At 44.4% G+C, this 15,813-nt stretch overlaps 1 protein-coding gene across 1 annotated transcript in view; it reads left to right on the top strand.

Annotated features, from left to right (window-relative positions):
• The first annotated feature begins 7,094 nt into the window (after positions 1-7,094).
• Positions 7,095-15,813, top strand: part of CAV1 (caveolin 1) — a 36,897-nt gene continuing 28,178 nt past the window's right edge. Inside the window, exons 1-2 of the mRNA XM_067564242.1 lie at positions 7,095-7,227; positions 8,453-8,617. Of these exons, the coding sequence (XP_067420343.1) occupies positions 7,198-7,227; positions 8,453-8,617 (195 nt within the window). The 5' untranslated portion in view covers positions 7,095-7,197. The remainder of the gene's footprint in view (positions 7,228-8,452; positions 8,618-15,813) is intronic.

The raw sequence follows: 15,813 nt of genomic DNA on the forward strand, positions 1-15,813 counted from the left end.
GGCTAAAGAGGATAGGAATGGGAGCAAGAAAGAATCCATTGATTGTCCTTCATGTGGGAACAAATGATACAGCTAGGTTCTCACTGGACCATATCAAGGGAGATTATGCCAGGCTGGGGAAGACATTTGAGGAAATAGAGGCTCAGGTGATCTTCAGTGCGATTCTGTCTGTCTCTAGAGGAGAATGAAGACAAGATAAGATTGTGATGATCAACAGATGACCCAGGTAGAGGTGCTATAAAGAGGGCTTTGTGATGTTTGACCACTGGGAGCCATTCATGGACAAAGGACTGTTCTCATGGGATGGACTCCATCTGAGTATGGAGGGAAATAGACTTCTGGAATGGAAGATGGCACAACTCATTAAAAGAGCTTTAAATTAGAAACTTGGGGGAGACAGTTGGGAGATGCTCATGTAATCTACATGCCTGGTTTTAACATTGAGAGGGAGAAAATCAAGTAAGAAAGGATACAGCAATGGAGAAAAGAACAACAGTGGGTAGGAGAATGGATGTTAACAGGAAAGATGGTGCTGATACCAATGAAGCTAACAGTCAGGTACACAATACTGGCAGTAGAACTGTACCCAATCAGGCAAGAAATGTGGGTGAAACCAAGCAACAATTTAAGATATTTGTACACCAGTCAAGGAGCCTGGATAATAAAATAGAGGAACTAGAACTACTGGTGCTGGAAATGTAATCAGATATTATAGGGATAACAGAAACGTGGTGAAATAGTAGTCATGACTGGAGTTCAGGTATTGAAGGGTATGTGCAGGAAAGACAAAAATAAAGGCAAAGGTGGTGGAGTTGCTTTGTATATTAATGATGAGGTAGACTGTAAAGAAATTAGAAGTGATGGAATGGTTAAGACAGAGTTTGTTTGAGCCAAAATCACTTTGGGGAAGAAAGCTACTCAGGGTTCCTCTGGGATAGTGCTTGCAGTATGCTACAAATCCCCAGGATCCAATTTGGATATGGATAGAGAGACCTCTTTAATATTTTAATGAAATAAATACTACTGGGAATTGTGTGATTATGGGAGACTTTAACTTTGCAGATATAGATGGGATGACAAGTGCTACTAATAATAGTAGGACCCAGAATTTCCTGGATATAATAGCTGATGGATTTCCTCACCAAATAGTCACTGAATCAACAAGATGTGATGCCGTTTTAGATTTAGTATTGGTGAGTACTGAGGACCTCCTAGAAGAATTGGTTGTAAGGGACAACCTTGATTTGAGTGATCATGAGCTAATTCAGTTTACACTTAATGGAAAGATAAACAAAAATAGATCTGCAATGAGGGTCCTTGATTTCAAAAGGGCAAACTTTAAAAAATTATGGGATTTAGTTAGGGAAGTGGACTGGACCAAGAACTCAAGGATCTGAATGTGGCGGAGGCTTGGAATTTGGAAGTCAAAGTTGCAGAAGCTATCTGAAGGCTGCATCCTAAGCAAAAAAAAATCATAGGGAAGGGTTGCAAACCAACCTGGATGAGCATGCATCTCAAATAGGTGAGTAAGAGAAGCAGAAAGCCTACAAGGAATGGAAGATGGGATGGATCATCAAGGAAAGCTACCTCCTGGAAGTCAGAAAGTGTAGGGATAAAGTGAGAACTGCCAAAACTCAAGCAGAGTTTTGCAAAGTGAATTAAAACTAATAGTACAAGGTTCTATAGCCATATAAATAAAAAGAAAACAAGGAGAGAAAAAGTGGGACTGCTAAACATTGAGGATGGGATGGAGATTAAAGATTCTCTAGGCATGGCCCAACACTTAAACAAATACTTTGCCTCAGTTTTTAATATGGCTAATAAAGAGCTTAGAGGTAGTGGCAGGGTGGCTAATGGGAATAAGGATATGGAGATAGAAATTACCACATCCAAAGTGTAAATCAAACTCAAACTGCTTAACAGGACTAAATCAGGGGGCCCAGATAACCTTCATCCAAGAATATTAAAGGAACTGGCACATGAAATTGCAATCCTAATACCAAGGACTTTTAATGAATCTGTAAACTCAGGGATCATACCTTATGATCAGAAAATTGCTAACATAGTTCCTATTTTTAAGAAAGGGGGGAAGTGATCCAGGTAACTACAGGCCTGTTAGTTTGACTTCAATTGTATGCAAAGTCTTGGAACAAATTTTGAAAGAGAAAGTAATTAAGAACATAGACGTGAATGGTAATTGGGATAAAACACAACTTGGTTTTAGAAAAGGTAAATTGTGCCAGACCAACCTGATCTCCTTCTTTGAGAAGATAACTGATTTTTTAGACAAAGGAAATGCAATAGATCTAATCTACCTGGACTTCAGTAAGGCATTTGATACAGTTCCATATGGGAAATTTTTAGTTAAATTGGAGAAGATGTGGAATAATATGAGAATTGAAAGGTGGATAAGGAACTGGTTAAAGTGAAGACTACAACAGGTCATACTGAAAGGTGAACTGTCAGGCTGGAGGGAGGTTACTAGTGGAGTTCCTCAGAGATTGGTCTTGGCACAAAAAGTGGGAGTGTGCTAATAAAATTTGTGGATGACTCAAAATTGGGAGATATTGCCAATACAGAGGAGACTGGAATATCATACAATATGATCTGGACAACTTGATAAACTGGAGTAATAGAAATGGGATGAAATTTAATAGTGAAAAGTGCAAGATCATGTATTTAGGGACTAACAACAAGAAATTTTGCTATAAACTGGGGACGTATCAGTTGGAAGTGACAGAGGAGGAGAAGGACCTGGGCGTATTGGTTGATCATAGGATGACTATGAGCTGCCAATGTGATACACCGTGAAAAAGGCTAATGCATCAGATGAGGTATTTCCAGTAGAGAAAGGGAAATGTTAGTACCATTATACAAGGCACTGGTGAGACCTCATCTGGAATACTGTGTGCAATTCTGGTCTCCCAGGTTTAAGAAAGATAAATTAAAACTGGAACAGGTGCTGAAAGGGGATACTAGGATGATCAGAAGAATGGAAAACCTGCCTTATGAACGGAGATTCAAAGACCTTGGATTATTTAGTCTAACCAAAAGAAGGCTGAGGGGAGATATGATTGCTCTCTGTAAATACATCAGAGGGATAAATGCAAGAGAGTTTAAGTTAAGCGCCAATGTTGACACAAGAACAAATGGATATAAACTGGCCATCAATAAATTTAGGCTTGAAATTAAACAAAGATTTCTAAGCATCAGAGAAGCGAAGCTCTGAAACAGCCTTCCAAGGGGAGCAGTGGGGGCAAAAAACCTAGCTGGCTTCAAGTCTGAGCTTGATAAGTTTATGGAGGGGGATGGTATGATGAGACTGCCTCCCATGGCATGCAGCCATTCTGTGACTGCTAGCAGCAAATATCTCCAATGGATGGTGATGGGATTTTAGATGGGGCGGGCTCTGAGTTACTACAGAGAATTCTTTTCCAGGTGTCAGGCTTGTGGGTCTTGCCCACATGCTCAGGGTCTAACTGATCGCCATATTTGGGGTCAGGAAGGAATTTTCCCGAGTCAGATTGGCAGAGACCCTGGGGATTTTTCCCCTTCCTCTGCAGTATGGGTCATGGATCACTTGTAGGTTTAAACTAGTGTAAATGATGGAATCTCTGTAACTTGAAGTCTTTAAACAATGTTTTGAGGACTTTGGTAACTCAGCCAGAGATTGGGGGGTCTATTACAGGAGTGGGTGGGTGATGTTCTGTGGCCTGCAATGTGCAGGAGGTCAGAATAGATGATCATGATAGTCCCTTCTGACTTAAAGTCTATGAGTCTATGACTACAGCCTTCGAGGACAGTGGTTCTACATTCTTATATTTTCATAAGAAATCTTGGATGATAATATATTTAACAGGAGTAGGGGAAGTGTAAATACAGCATGAGGGAGACCATTACTGGAATACAGTGCTAGTTCTGGTGTCCATATTTTGACAAACTGGAAAGGGTTAAGAACAGAGCAACTAGAATGATTCAAGGTATAGCGAACATGCCTTGGGATACTTAAGAAGCTCAGTCTTGTTAGCTTATCAAAGAGGTGAGTTGATCAGCGTCTATGAGTACCTTCACAGAGAGATTTGATAATAGAGGACATGTTAATATAGCAAAGGCATAACAAGTTCCAATGCCTGGAAGCTGACACTAGACAAATTCAAATTGGAAATAAGGTGCAAATTTTTAACTGAGTGTAATTAAACGTTGAAACAATTTACCATTGATGTGGTGGCTTCTCCATCACCTGAAGTCTTCAAATAAGAATGGATGTCTTTCTAAAAGATATGCTCTAGCTCAATCTGAAGTTATGGCCTTGATGCAGGAATTACTGGGTGAAATTCTGTGACCTGTGTTATGCAGGAGGTCAGACAAGATGATCACAATGATTCCTTCAGGCCTTAACATCTTTGTATCAGAGATATGAGACTATATCGTAATAAAATCCCCATGCTTCATGCCACACACCAGCTTGAGCCCAATATCAGAGATAAAGACCCCACAGAGAAGGTATCAGTGACTGAGTTCTGATCCTGCAAAACACTTAAGCATGTACATAACTTTAAGCACACGAATAGTCTCACTGAAGACATTAGACATTCACAAAGGATTCAGGGGAGTTAGGCACTTAAGTACCTTTGTGAATCCCACCCTAAATTACTTAGGTGATTGGTCTTATGATGGTCTTATGAATCCTCTCCAAGTGTTCAATTATTTTAGTACTGCACATGTTGAGGGTTGCTTGCTGATGGAAACTGTTTTAGAAATGAAAAAAACTGGCTGGCTCCTGTAAAAAATAAATTTAAAAGAAAGACATCTCCAGGGGCTGATTCTGATCTCAATCACACCAGAATATATTAGGAATACTTTGAATTATGTCATTGGAATTACACAGGCGTAAAACAGGTGTAAAATGAGATCAGAATCAGACTCCCAGCGGGCAGTTACACAAATGCCAAAAAAACTTAACTTTCAAACTTTAGGGAGGTTTCTGAAATGCTTTTTATATCTTCAGATAGTTTTTCAACAACAGATTGTACCATCTGATGAACAATATAAACCATTCTGGTTGTTCTTGTGCTCAGTCATGTTGTGCCTCTGGACCTACATTTGTGTTGGTTGGTTGGTTGGTTTGGCTGATTCTTATGAAGGTAGTGGTGTTATTGGAGATGGACACTATCCTTTGACCCTCCCCATCCCTACAGATATGCCCCACACACAGAAATTGTTAGTATCAATGTAATTTTCTGTTTATGATTTATTCTCTCTTGGCATTTAACTTTAAGCAGTAACTTGTATTCTTACTAGATGCCATAGTTCATTACAACCCATAAGTTCCTTGATCTGGAGTTCATCTTGTAATGTGTATAAGCTCTACCAAGTTTGAAAATGTTTTGAACTGCAGTGAGGTGCTGCAGTCCTACATGACTTAGCAGCTTCTTAGAAACAGATTTCTTCTGCATAATTTAAAAACTCTGGATCCATTTAGACTTTGGAATTAACAAATGTATCTTTAATTTAGTCATCATTAAGGCATGCAACAATGCTGAATAATGCTCCCAAATCTTCTGCTGCACATGTGTGAAACTGACTAATTTAAACATGCCTAACTTTTAAAACAATGAAATGTTCTTCTTCAAACTCTGATTGGTTTTAAAAAGCTTAGGCCAAATTTCTAACTTAAGCCATTTTCGATTTATGCAAGCACAAGCTGTCTCGCAGAAACCCTTATAAAGTGGGGGCTGATATGCTGATTTAAGTTAATGACTGAACTAATTTTGCTAATGTTTTAAAAAGTTCATATTTTAAATGAGAACCAATGTGAAGAATGGAAAATATCAGCCCTGAAAGAATTTGCTTGATAAAGTTAGGACCAATAGAAAAAGAGGAGGTGAAAGGAGGGATAATTCACCATTAACTGATGACCCTCACTTATTACCATCACTATAATATGTTTGAACCTTCTTTTCATTTTTAAGATGATGAACTTTATGGTCTATTTTACAACATTCAATCAAAGTTTCGAGGTTCAAAGTTTATATCTTGGTGCAATACTCTTCTAAAGTACATGTTCTGAAAGGTCAGATTATCTCTGCAAAGGTACAGTTCTTATAACAGAAAATAACTGACAGTTCCAACACAGAAAAAAGTTATATAGCAAAATAATGAATTAGTTTTTAGCAGTGCTGTGCCTCTGTAACCCTAATCAAAATCTCTTTAGACACACAGCGTGCTAAGCTTTTATTTATTATTAATAAAAACCGAATTCTGAGTTACCATGGGGTTTAGATTATATAGCAACCCCATGCTGAAAATATTGCAGCGTTTTCTTCAATACTTCTTTCTCTTTTTTTTAAATCCCGGAAGATAATATGCGTTGCAAACATGGTACAGTATATTGGCATGGATCATTCTCTTCCCAGAAAAAAATAGGACAGTTAAAGCGAGGAACGGTTAAATATTTGCATAGCTGTGAAATGAATCAATCGGGACAGTCTCCCTCTTGCAACCTAAAAGGAGTCCACTTTTCCACAATTGCTCTTGTATGTAAACTATTGTCAAAGAAAAATACAGACTCGTCACTTTGGTTTAGATGTGAAATACAACTACTCTCTTTGCTTTCCGCTTTGAAACATTCAGGCAGCCGTCTTAGTGCACGCGAATGACGGGGCGGGTGATCAGAGGCAGAAGTTATGAAGGGAATGGGGGCTTCTGCCTTCGATAAAAGAGCACAGAGACAGCTCCGAGGAGCTTGTGGTCTTTGGGCTAAAATTTGGTTCCTTCCCACCACCGCCCTCGCAATGCAAAGTGAAATACATCTATTTTCCTTTTCGAAGCCAGCAGCTTGGATCGCTGTTCGAGTGGAAATATTGTTGCATGACTGGCAAAGCAATCTTGTCCCAGGTTTCAAAATCTGCACAGGCAGAGCACGGTTGGGAAAGTCCAGTTTCGGGGGGGGGGGGTTCCCCCCCCCCCTTTCCACCCCCGGCTGCTCCCAGAGCTTTGGGGATGTGCCTAGACCCACCATTGCTGTCATCCCAGCCAAAAGCAAGCAGAACAAACCCTGGCCGGCAGCCAGCTGTCTCACTTCTAGCTACCTCCCCCTCCCTTGCTTTTTTACAATACAGGATCTTCCTTTCTCAGCTCAGCTAAATTAAATCTCAGTGGAACCTCTCTCAGACTCTCCATCCAGCCCAGGACAGCATGTCTGGTAGCAAATACGTAGAATCAGAGGTAGGATTTTGCCTTGGGATCCTTTCGAACGTCCGCTTCAGCTCCTTCTCGCTCCGGCTTCCTCCCGGGCGCCAAGTACCTGCTTCAGCTCCCGCTGCCTTCTCTGCGCGCTCTTGGCACTTTTATTGACCGAGCTCGCTCTTGACCGCGGCCCCTTCCAGCAAAGGAGATAGGCTGCGCGCGGGGGGAGGGGGGGCATGGTGGTTATGGACAGGGAGGGCAAGCGGGGTTTATGTCTCCCTGTTGCTGGAAATCTGATCTCTTCGGCACCGCTGGAGAAGTTACTTTCCCCGGCCAGAGCCGATCGCTTTGCTTCCGTGCCGCTCTTTAGCTTGCCAGTGCGGCTGTAGGGAACCGCCTGGCTCGGGAGGGACCGGTCCGCAAAGCGCAAGGGGCCAGGTGAAGCGCTGCCCGCTTTTTTCGTGGGTTGTGTTAATGAAGCCGCAGGTTGTTTTTCTCGGCCCCCCCCCTCCCCCGCCCCAGCACTAGTGACAGGTATGATGCGGCGCAAAGAGCAAGAGGCAGCCAGCCCCAGCTGAGGGGGAGGGGGTTCGCTCTGCCCCCCGCTCGCAGGTCTCCTGGGGCGCCCCTGTTGAACAAGGCAGCGGCAGGTTCCCCGAGGACGCGGTGGGAGGTGGGACCCGCAGCGGGGCTGCGGGATGAGATCGGGGACTCGGCGCTGCAGGCGGCTGGGCTGGAGATGGGAGCCGGTCCTGGCAGAGATCGGGGCTGGGCGCAGAGCGAGCGAGGGTCGGAGACGTGCCTCTGAAGTGAGGGGGCTGGAGATCGGCCTGAGGTGGGGAGGACTGGGGCTGGGGGCTGGGAACGGCCCGGCTCAGAGATCAGCGGCTGGGATTGCGGGGTGCTCGGGGGGGGACTGGAGCGGGGCGGAATGCAGCGGGGCTGGGCCCATTCCCCTGGGCTGGGGCGCGGCGGGGCGGGGCGGGGCGGGGGCTGGCGAAGCGCGCAGGGCTCCCTCCCGGCGTGCGCTGCCAGGGGACCCCTGGCGGTGGGAGCCGGTGCTCTGCCTGGTACCGAGCGGCGAGGGGTGTGGTGTGGGCTGTTTGTATCCGTTTAAAAACGCCAGCCGGACTCAGTCTGGGCGCCCAGGGTCCCCCGCTCCGCACACGCCGCTGGATGAGCGGGTGAACCTACCCCCGGTCCCCACCGCCCAGCTCCGGGGAGCGAGCGCCTCACCTCTGCCCCTCGCCCGCCCGCCCCCCAGGGGTTCCTGTACGCCGCGCCCGCCCGCGAGCAGGGGAACATCTACAAACCCCACAACAAGAGCATGGCCGAGGAGCTGAGCGAGAAGGCGATGCACGACGTGCACACCAAGGAGATCGACCTGGTGGATCGGGACCCCAAGCGTCTCAACGACGACGTGGTCAAGGTAAGATCTGCAAGCCAGGACACACGGGAGATCGGGGGCAGACAGGCTGGGGCTGCTTTGTTCTTGAGGGGGGGTTTGTTTTGGAGCAGCAGCGCCCAAGGCCAGCGGGCACAGCGGGTGCAGAGACGCCGGCAGCTCATCACACTTGTGACAGTCCATGAACTGCTTCCCTTCCACCCACCTCCCGCCCGGGCAGACGTAAGGAGGCGGTGTGTGTGTGGGGGGGGAGGCAGGCTAATTCAGCGGCGTGCACAGATCGCCTCCTGTACACAGGCACAGCCCTGGCGGCATCTGTTTGTGATCCCAGAGCAGCTGGGCTGTGCGGGGAGTTGGCATCTCGCAGGCCGCCCGGCGGAGGGGAGCAGCCGCCGCTGCGGGGCTGAACCGGCGCTAGGCGTTTCGCACCTTAGCCACTGGCCGCGGAACTTGTTGCCCGAGTGCGAGGGAAACGTGGTGCTCATCAGCACCAGGCGCAGGGGCTGCTGCTGCTGCTCGGCGCCTAGGTTTTGTGGGCATCCCTCCGCCCCGTAACCAATCCGCTGCTGACGCTGCTGTAGCTTTCAAGCCAACAGTGAAAGCTGAACAGAAGGCAGCTGTAACTGGGGAGCCCAAATACAGAAGCCCCAGGCTGTGTGAACTGAAAGACGTGCCCATATTTTCTTCTGCTGGAGTCAAGCTGGCTGCAAATGCCTGGTGGCAGGGCCCCCACATGGGGGGGGAGGTACACTTTACCGGGGCCTGGAGGCCCTGGGGGGCCGCCCAGGCTGCAATCCCCATGGGTATGTGTGTGGGTGGGGACCATGTTACAAGTTTGTACTGGGCCGGAAAAAATTCTGCTTCGGTCCTGCCTGGTGGTAGTAGGGTGTGGTGGATGAGACACTGAAGGAACATTATTACCATATTTAACACAGGAAGGGAGATTTTACTGGCCAGGAATGATTGCTGTAAGAACCCTATAAAGGAATAGGAAAAAAAAAAATCAGGTGGAACTCAGATTACATTGTTAAAGATGTTGACCAGGATTTCTCTAAACTACTTTCCTGTGGAACAGTTTTTCTCTGATCCAGATGCTTGCAGCTCACTTTTCCTAAACCAATTGTTTGCAGAACCCTAGATCTTGGTGATTTCCCCATGCTGAAATGATAAAAATAGGCAACAACCAAGCAAAAACTCAATGTGACTGTCTCTGGCTCTCTGGTCAGATTTTTTTATTCCAATTTTGTTCATTTCAGCAAATCTGGGTCAATGGAAATTGTTGCGTGGGCCCATCTGAGTCAGAGAAACCATGGAATTGCTCCCGCTTTAGCAGAGGAATTTTATACTGCACATGTGAAGGCCATGGGCAATGTCATTTAAGTTTGTTGGAATCTGGGAAAACAGCAGATATCCATTCAACGCTAACCTGTTTAAGATCCAGCAGTCATATCATGCAATCCTAGTCCATCCTGCCTCTAGAATGGGAGGTAAAGCCTGTCTTTGCTGGTACTTTCAAGGAAACATTTTATTCTTTGTGTATCAGAACAACTGCACTTTTGTGCATTTTCAGTGTAGGTTGGTGAAATGATTTAGATCTAATATGGCCTAATGCTGAAAGGTACAGAGCACTCTTAAATCTCATTGACTACAACAAGATTTGAAGGCTCTCACCACAGCATGGGCTCGCCGCCTTGCTGGATCAAGACCTAAAAGCTGTTGCAGGCAGACTATATATTTATAGAGTTATTTCCGTACTGTTGACTTTACGATCTAGAAACAAAAGTAGTTAAATTCTATACAGGCTGAAAAATGGTCCATAAAGGATACAGAATGGTGTGAATCTTAATTTACAAACCAACAACTTGTTTTTATAAACAGAGAATTTTGTTTTCCTTTTAGTTGAGGAGATGTAGGGTGAGGGATATGTGAGAGTTCAGAGAGGAGCATACATTAGTGCTCACTGTGTGCTGCGGTGGTGGTAGTAGAAGTCTCCAAAGCAACAAAACTTTCTGACTATGAGTCATACCCAGATTCCAGCCTGCCTGAGGGCTATCCACAGAACAGAACTAAACAGAGAAAGATCCTTCTGGGAAAAAAAGCAGATCACTGATGTAAAAAAAACATAGCTGTCTTAAAGGAATCTGAAATTTACGAAACACATCCCTTTCGCCCTCCCAAAGGGACAACAAACAAGCAAACAAACAAACAAAACTCTAAAAAACCCTACCAAGCAAACAATCAGAAAACTGGTATTGCTTTCCGTGTATGCCCATCTCAGAGAATGAGTAACAGGGAATGTGAGTAAGTATCATAGCAAGACACAGGAATACATTAGACTGACTTAGATATTTTTCAGCATTCAGCATTCAAATACAGAAATGTATCCCACTTTTAGAGAGGCAAGGTGGGTGAGGTAATATCTTTTATTGGCCCAACTTCTGTTAGTGAGAGAGACAAGCTTTCAAGCTACACAGGGTATCCAACTTTTTTTTTTTTTTTTTTTTAAACTCACAGCAGCATTTGCAAAAGTCATAGGGCAATTGAAAAGCAACATTTTCCTGCCTAGTTACAAGACGGGCAACAGTTTATCTTGCTGTTTATACTTTATTTCACGGATAGGTCCAATTTTCAAACTTCAGATCCAAATTTCAGGGTTCTTTGGATACCGCTTTTAAGTTCAACTCATTAGGGGAAAGCTATAAAATTCAGATCCAGTATCCGAGCCAAATAAGAGCTTCCTGAAAGCTCTTGGAGAGGCAGTGAAGTTTAGAGGACAGGACTTGACTAGGAGTCAGAAGACCTGGGTTCTGTCCCTGTCTCAGCTACTAGCTGGCTGTATCACCTTGAGCAAGTTATTTTGCTTCTATTCCCCTTTGCCATTTGTCCATCTCAGCTACTTGGAAAGTAAGCTGTTCAGGGCAGAGAGCATCTCAGGGCAGCAAATGTGTTTGTACAGTATCTAGCAAAATAGGGCCCAATCTCAGCTGGGATCTCTGGGTGTTCCCATAATACAAGTAATAAACAAATAGTACAAGTTCAGGGGTGTTTGGAGCCAGAGGTGTGGTCCAGGCCTATCATTTACAATAATTGTGTTTCACCTGATTCGTAACTTTCAGCCTTTTATTCACTATCCATGCATTGCTTGCCAGTCTCCTATGAGAGTCAGGCAGTAACATGGAAACTGGGGGCAAGTAAATCCACCATGAAAGATAAACGATTAGACAGAGAACAAGGAATCTGCTCTGTAAGCAGCTCTTTAAAAGGCCTCAGTGTTGCCTGCACTCAAAAAAATCTCATAACAAGTTTTAAAAATAACCCTAGCTTGTGAGAAGCAGGGGATGCCTTCCCCTGATGTACATCACATCGAGCCACATAGTTCACTGCATTTGCTGTGTCCTCTGCACCAGATAAATGAGCTGTATTGAGCATGATAGTAAAGGAAGGTGATGTCAGATGGGTAGGAATCAAGAAAAGGATGCACACCTGCTCCTGGTCTGTATTGAAGCTGGAGGATTGTAGGAGTTTGACGCCAAAGCTAAACATATTGGTGACCTCAGCTTCAGTCACTAGATGTCTTTAAAAGATCTGTGAAATGGAAGCTAAGTGCCATGCTAATTTCTGAAAAGCTGACTAAATGACCTGCTTTATTTTAGCAGTGGGGTGAATATTAGAACTCACTGTACCTAAGGCCCTCCCCATTTAAGGTGAAAAGGCAGCAGGGTGCAGGGTTTTCTGTGGGAGGAAGGCTGGTGTAGTGGTTGGGATCTAGAGAAAGTGAGCCGTTAGCCCCTGTGTATTCAATGGCCTTTTGTGCCACAGTGCTTGCTCCGTGGCAAGTTACTTAGTCTCTCTGTGCCTCAGTTCCCTATCAAATAGATAATAATAGTGCTTCCCTATCTCATAGGTGTATTCTAAAGGTAAATACTTTAAAGCTGGTAAAGGACGCAGGCCGAGATCCACAGACAGACATAGGCACCAAGTCCAAAATTTAGACCCAAGTGAGATCCTCAAAACCCTTGCTGAGCTGCCACCTCACCCTGGAGACTCCTACAATCTCTTGACACTTACATTTTCATTGTAAAAGTCACTAAGGTGCCTAAGTTTCTGCTGCTGGCCATGTGCACAGCGCCTTAGTGTAGGTGCCTGGGCACCTATCTCATGCCTGAGCCCCAGGGTGATCCTCAAACCAGAGGAAGATTGGTGTTGCTCCAGGCCCTGCCTATCTTATCTGTGGGCCAGATCCGGTAGGCATTTTAAAAGCACACCCAGCTGCAAGCAAAACAGCTGGAGGTGGGGAGGAGGCGTTGAAACGCCTACATCCCATTGTAGATTTGAGCCTCAGATCCTACAGTGATGTCCCCCACGTAAGTACCTTCAATAGTTAGCATTACCCCTGCCCAATCTCTGACTGTGCAGTGGGAGTAGGAGGAGAAAGAATCTTGCAGATCTGACATTTCCTCATGCTCACAAAAGGCCTCATTCTACAAGATGCCGAGTGCCCCTAGCTGGTCAGCATGGTGCAGGATGAGGTTCTAAATTAACTGATACTCTCAAATTGCTTGTTGAGTGTACAACACTGTGTATTCATGAGGCTGTGTGAGAGAAACCCAACTTGCTTCAAGCAGTGCCATGAGTTGCCTAAGTTCAGCAACCACACCGTTTGGACTGAACTAGCATGGGATGAATACTGCAAAACTTTTCCATAGCTATTCACTCAATGTTTTCAATGAATTAGCTTCAGCCATGTGCTCAATTCTCATGTCAGCGTTCTGCGAACAATCATGTGATCAAACTTGACTGGCATGAAAGTTCACAGGACATTAATTTCATAGTTGCATGCATGAGTATTTGCCCAAATTGAATTTGAAACCAGGCATGCAGAAATACTGATTTGCTTCCACATTTGTCCAGTCAGGGAAGAGAAATAATACTACGCAACTTATTTCATAGACTCGTAGACTTCAATGCCAGAATGGCCTTTAAGGCCTGCCCAGTCTCCACTAACCAACGGAGCTCAATTATACTCATAGGCAATGGTTTGATGTCCATGGAGTTAAAAACATTGCCAGAAAATTAATAAAATATTTTCAAATAACAAATAAATCTAAGAAAACTGTTTGTGGATATTTCATGAGCAGAAAAATATCTGCTACATTTATCAAATATTTTTTGTTCCAAACTTTTTACTCAGTTCCAGATTGAATATTGTTGTCTCATGTTACTCTTTGAAGGAACAGTCCCTTACAAATAAAACAGTCAGCACCTCTGAAATTTTCTTTTTCTTGTGCACTCAGATACTCGGTTGATGAAAGTCATAAGTTTGTAGAGATGGAGAAAATAAAAGTAATTGTGTTTGCTTGTCACTGAGTGCCAGATTTTCCTGTTTTATTTGCTGTATGGTCTAAATTTTCAAAAGTGACCGCTAATTTTGTGTCCAGTCACTGGGTGCCCAACATGAGACCTGCAGGCTCTAATTTGAGTACTGAGCACCTGCACCTCCTATTTTAAGTTGAGGGTTCTCGGTGCCTCAAAAAACTATGCCTTGGTGTCTCAGGTTGAACACCAAAATGGAGATACCAAAAACATTTTTAAAATGTAGGCCTTTGGTATTATCTGTATTAAATTCTTCTTCCATAGTGCAGATCTGTAACAGTTCTATTATAGTTACAGTTTTCCTGAGAGGATGTTTTGTATCCATTTAGAAAAATGAGGCAAAACTCTGTTAGTTACATGTGTGCAACCCCGTTGAAGTTAATGGAGTCATACACATGGAGGAGAACAGAATTTGGCTTGTCTTTGTGTAAGCTTTCTTTTAAAAACTTTTCTCAATTTGCATAACGAATTTAAAGTGGATGTTTGGTGCACCATTGTGATATAAAGAGAGAGGTATGAAGATATGCTGGCATCTCATGAATACACAGAGATTCTCTGGGGCTCTACTTATCGGCCATCTAAATCATGTTCAGCTCAAGCCAGACTTTACATCTACAAGAACACACTTTCTGAGAGTTAAAGTCTATACTTAATTTCTTCAGTCACAAATCATTTGGGGTACAGATATGAGAAGGAGAGGTAGAGTGTAACCTCAGCCCCTTGTGACACCCACAGGAGTCCAGGCAAAATTGTAGTCTTGGCACTCAGAGGGAGGACAGAGAATGCTCCCTCTCAGTTTTCTTGCTCCCCTCCACTTCATCTCAGAGAAGATGGGGCAGGGCCATTTTAAGACCTTCGTAATCCCTAGGCACACTTGTCTTCGTAGGCCCCCTGACCGAAATAACTAATTTGATTTTAAGCTATTAATAAATAGTTTTTTTAAATAAAAAAAATTATATATATAAAAAAAATTCGTAGGCCCTAGGCACTGTGCCTAATGGATAATACGGCCCTGAGATGGGGCAATGGCTCCACATACCCGACAGTGGAGTTGGCCAGCCAGATAGAGGATAGTAATGGGTTCTAGCATCAGGCATGCCACGTAGGAGATCCCCAGGGCATTCTGCAGTACATAGAACAGCCTTGTAGCTATATGGCTCCTATATCATTACTGACTGCTGTGCTGTATTCCGTGCTTTCTATGCCACATTCTTCACCTCTGTGAGATGACACAATCATTAGTGTCTTTATCACAATAGTGGCCTTTATCACAAACCCTTATTTGTTTTTATCTGCCTTTTAGCATTCCCCTAGGGGCCAATATTCACCTGTGGTTGGCTGACAGGGATGGGCTTTCTCCATCAAGACTTCTTCATCCTCTGCACTTCCTAAAATTGTGCCCCATGACACACTTTGAATTTTTCCATCTTAGGGCCGAATTATGGAATGCTGTGGCCTGGGGAACACTTCTAGCACTCCAGCAGTGGTGGAGGGAGACGTTCTGCCTGCATTAGGCATAATGTCTTCACTGGTGATAGGAAAAGCACAGTGAGGACCAAGTTTTGCTGCACCTTTAGAAATATGTGACCTATGCTCCTCCAGTTCTTCCTTGTTTCTTACACAAGGTGGGTGGGCTATGTTCAACCTCCCAGCTCGGTCAGCCATGCCCCCTCAGCACCAAGAAGCACTTCCAGTCACGATACAGCTATCTAGTTCCCACTCCTTGTAGTCTTGAGCACAGCCAGGCAGATATGACAGTCTCCTAAGGGTGTGCTAGAGAGGAAGTTTCCATTGCACCCTTTGGAAAATCCATGCAAGATCACAGAATCATAGAAGATAGGGTTGGA

This window comes from Emydura macquarii, unplaced genomic scaffold, assembly GCF_026122565.2.
Source record: "Emydura macquarii macquarii isolate MOO-44397 ecotype Brisbane River unplaced genomic scaffold, CSIRO-AGI_Emac_v2 contig_2636, whole genome shotgun sequence".
NCBI lineage: Eukaryota > Metazoa > Chordata > Testudines > Chelidae > Emydura > Emydura macquarii.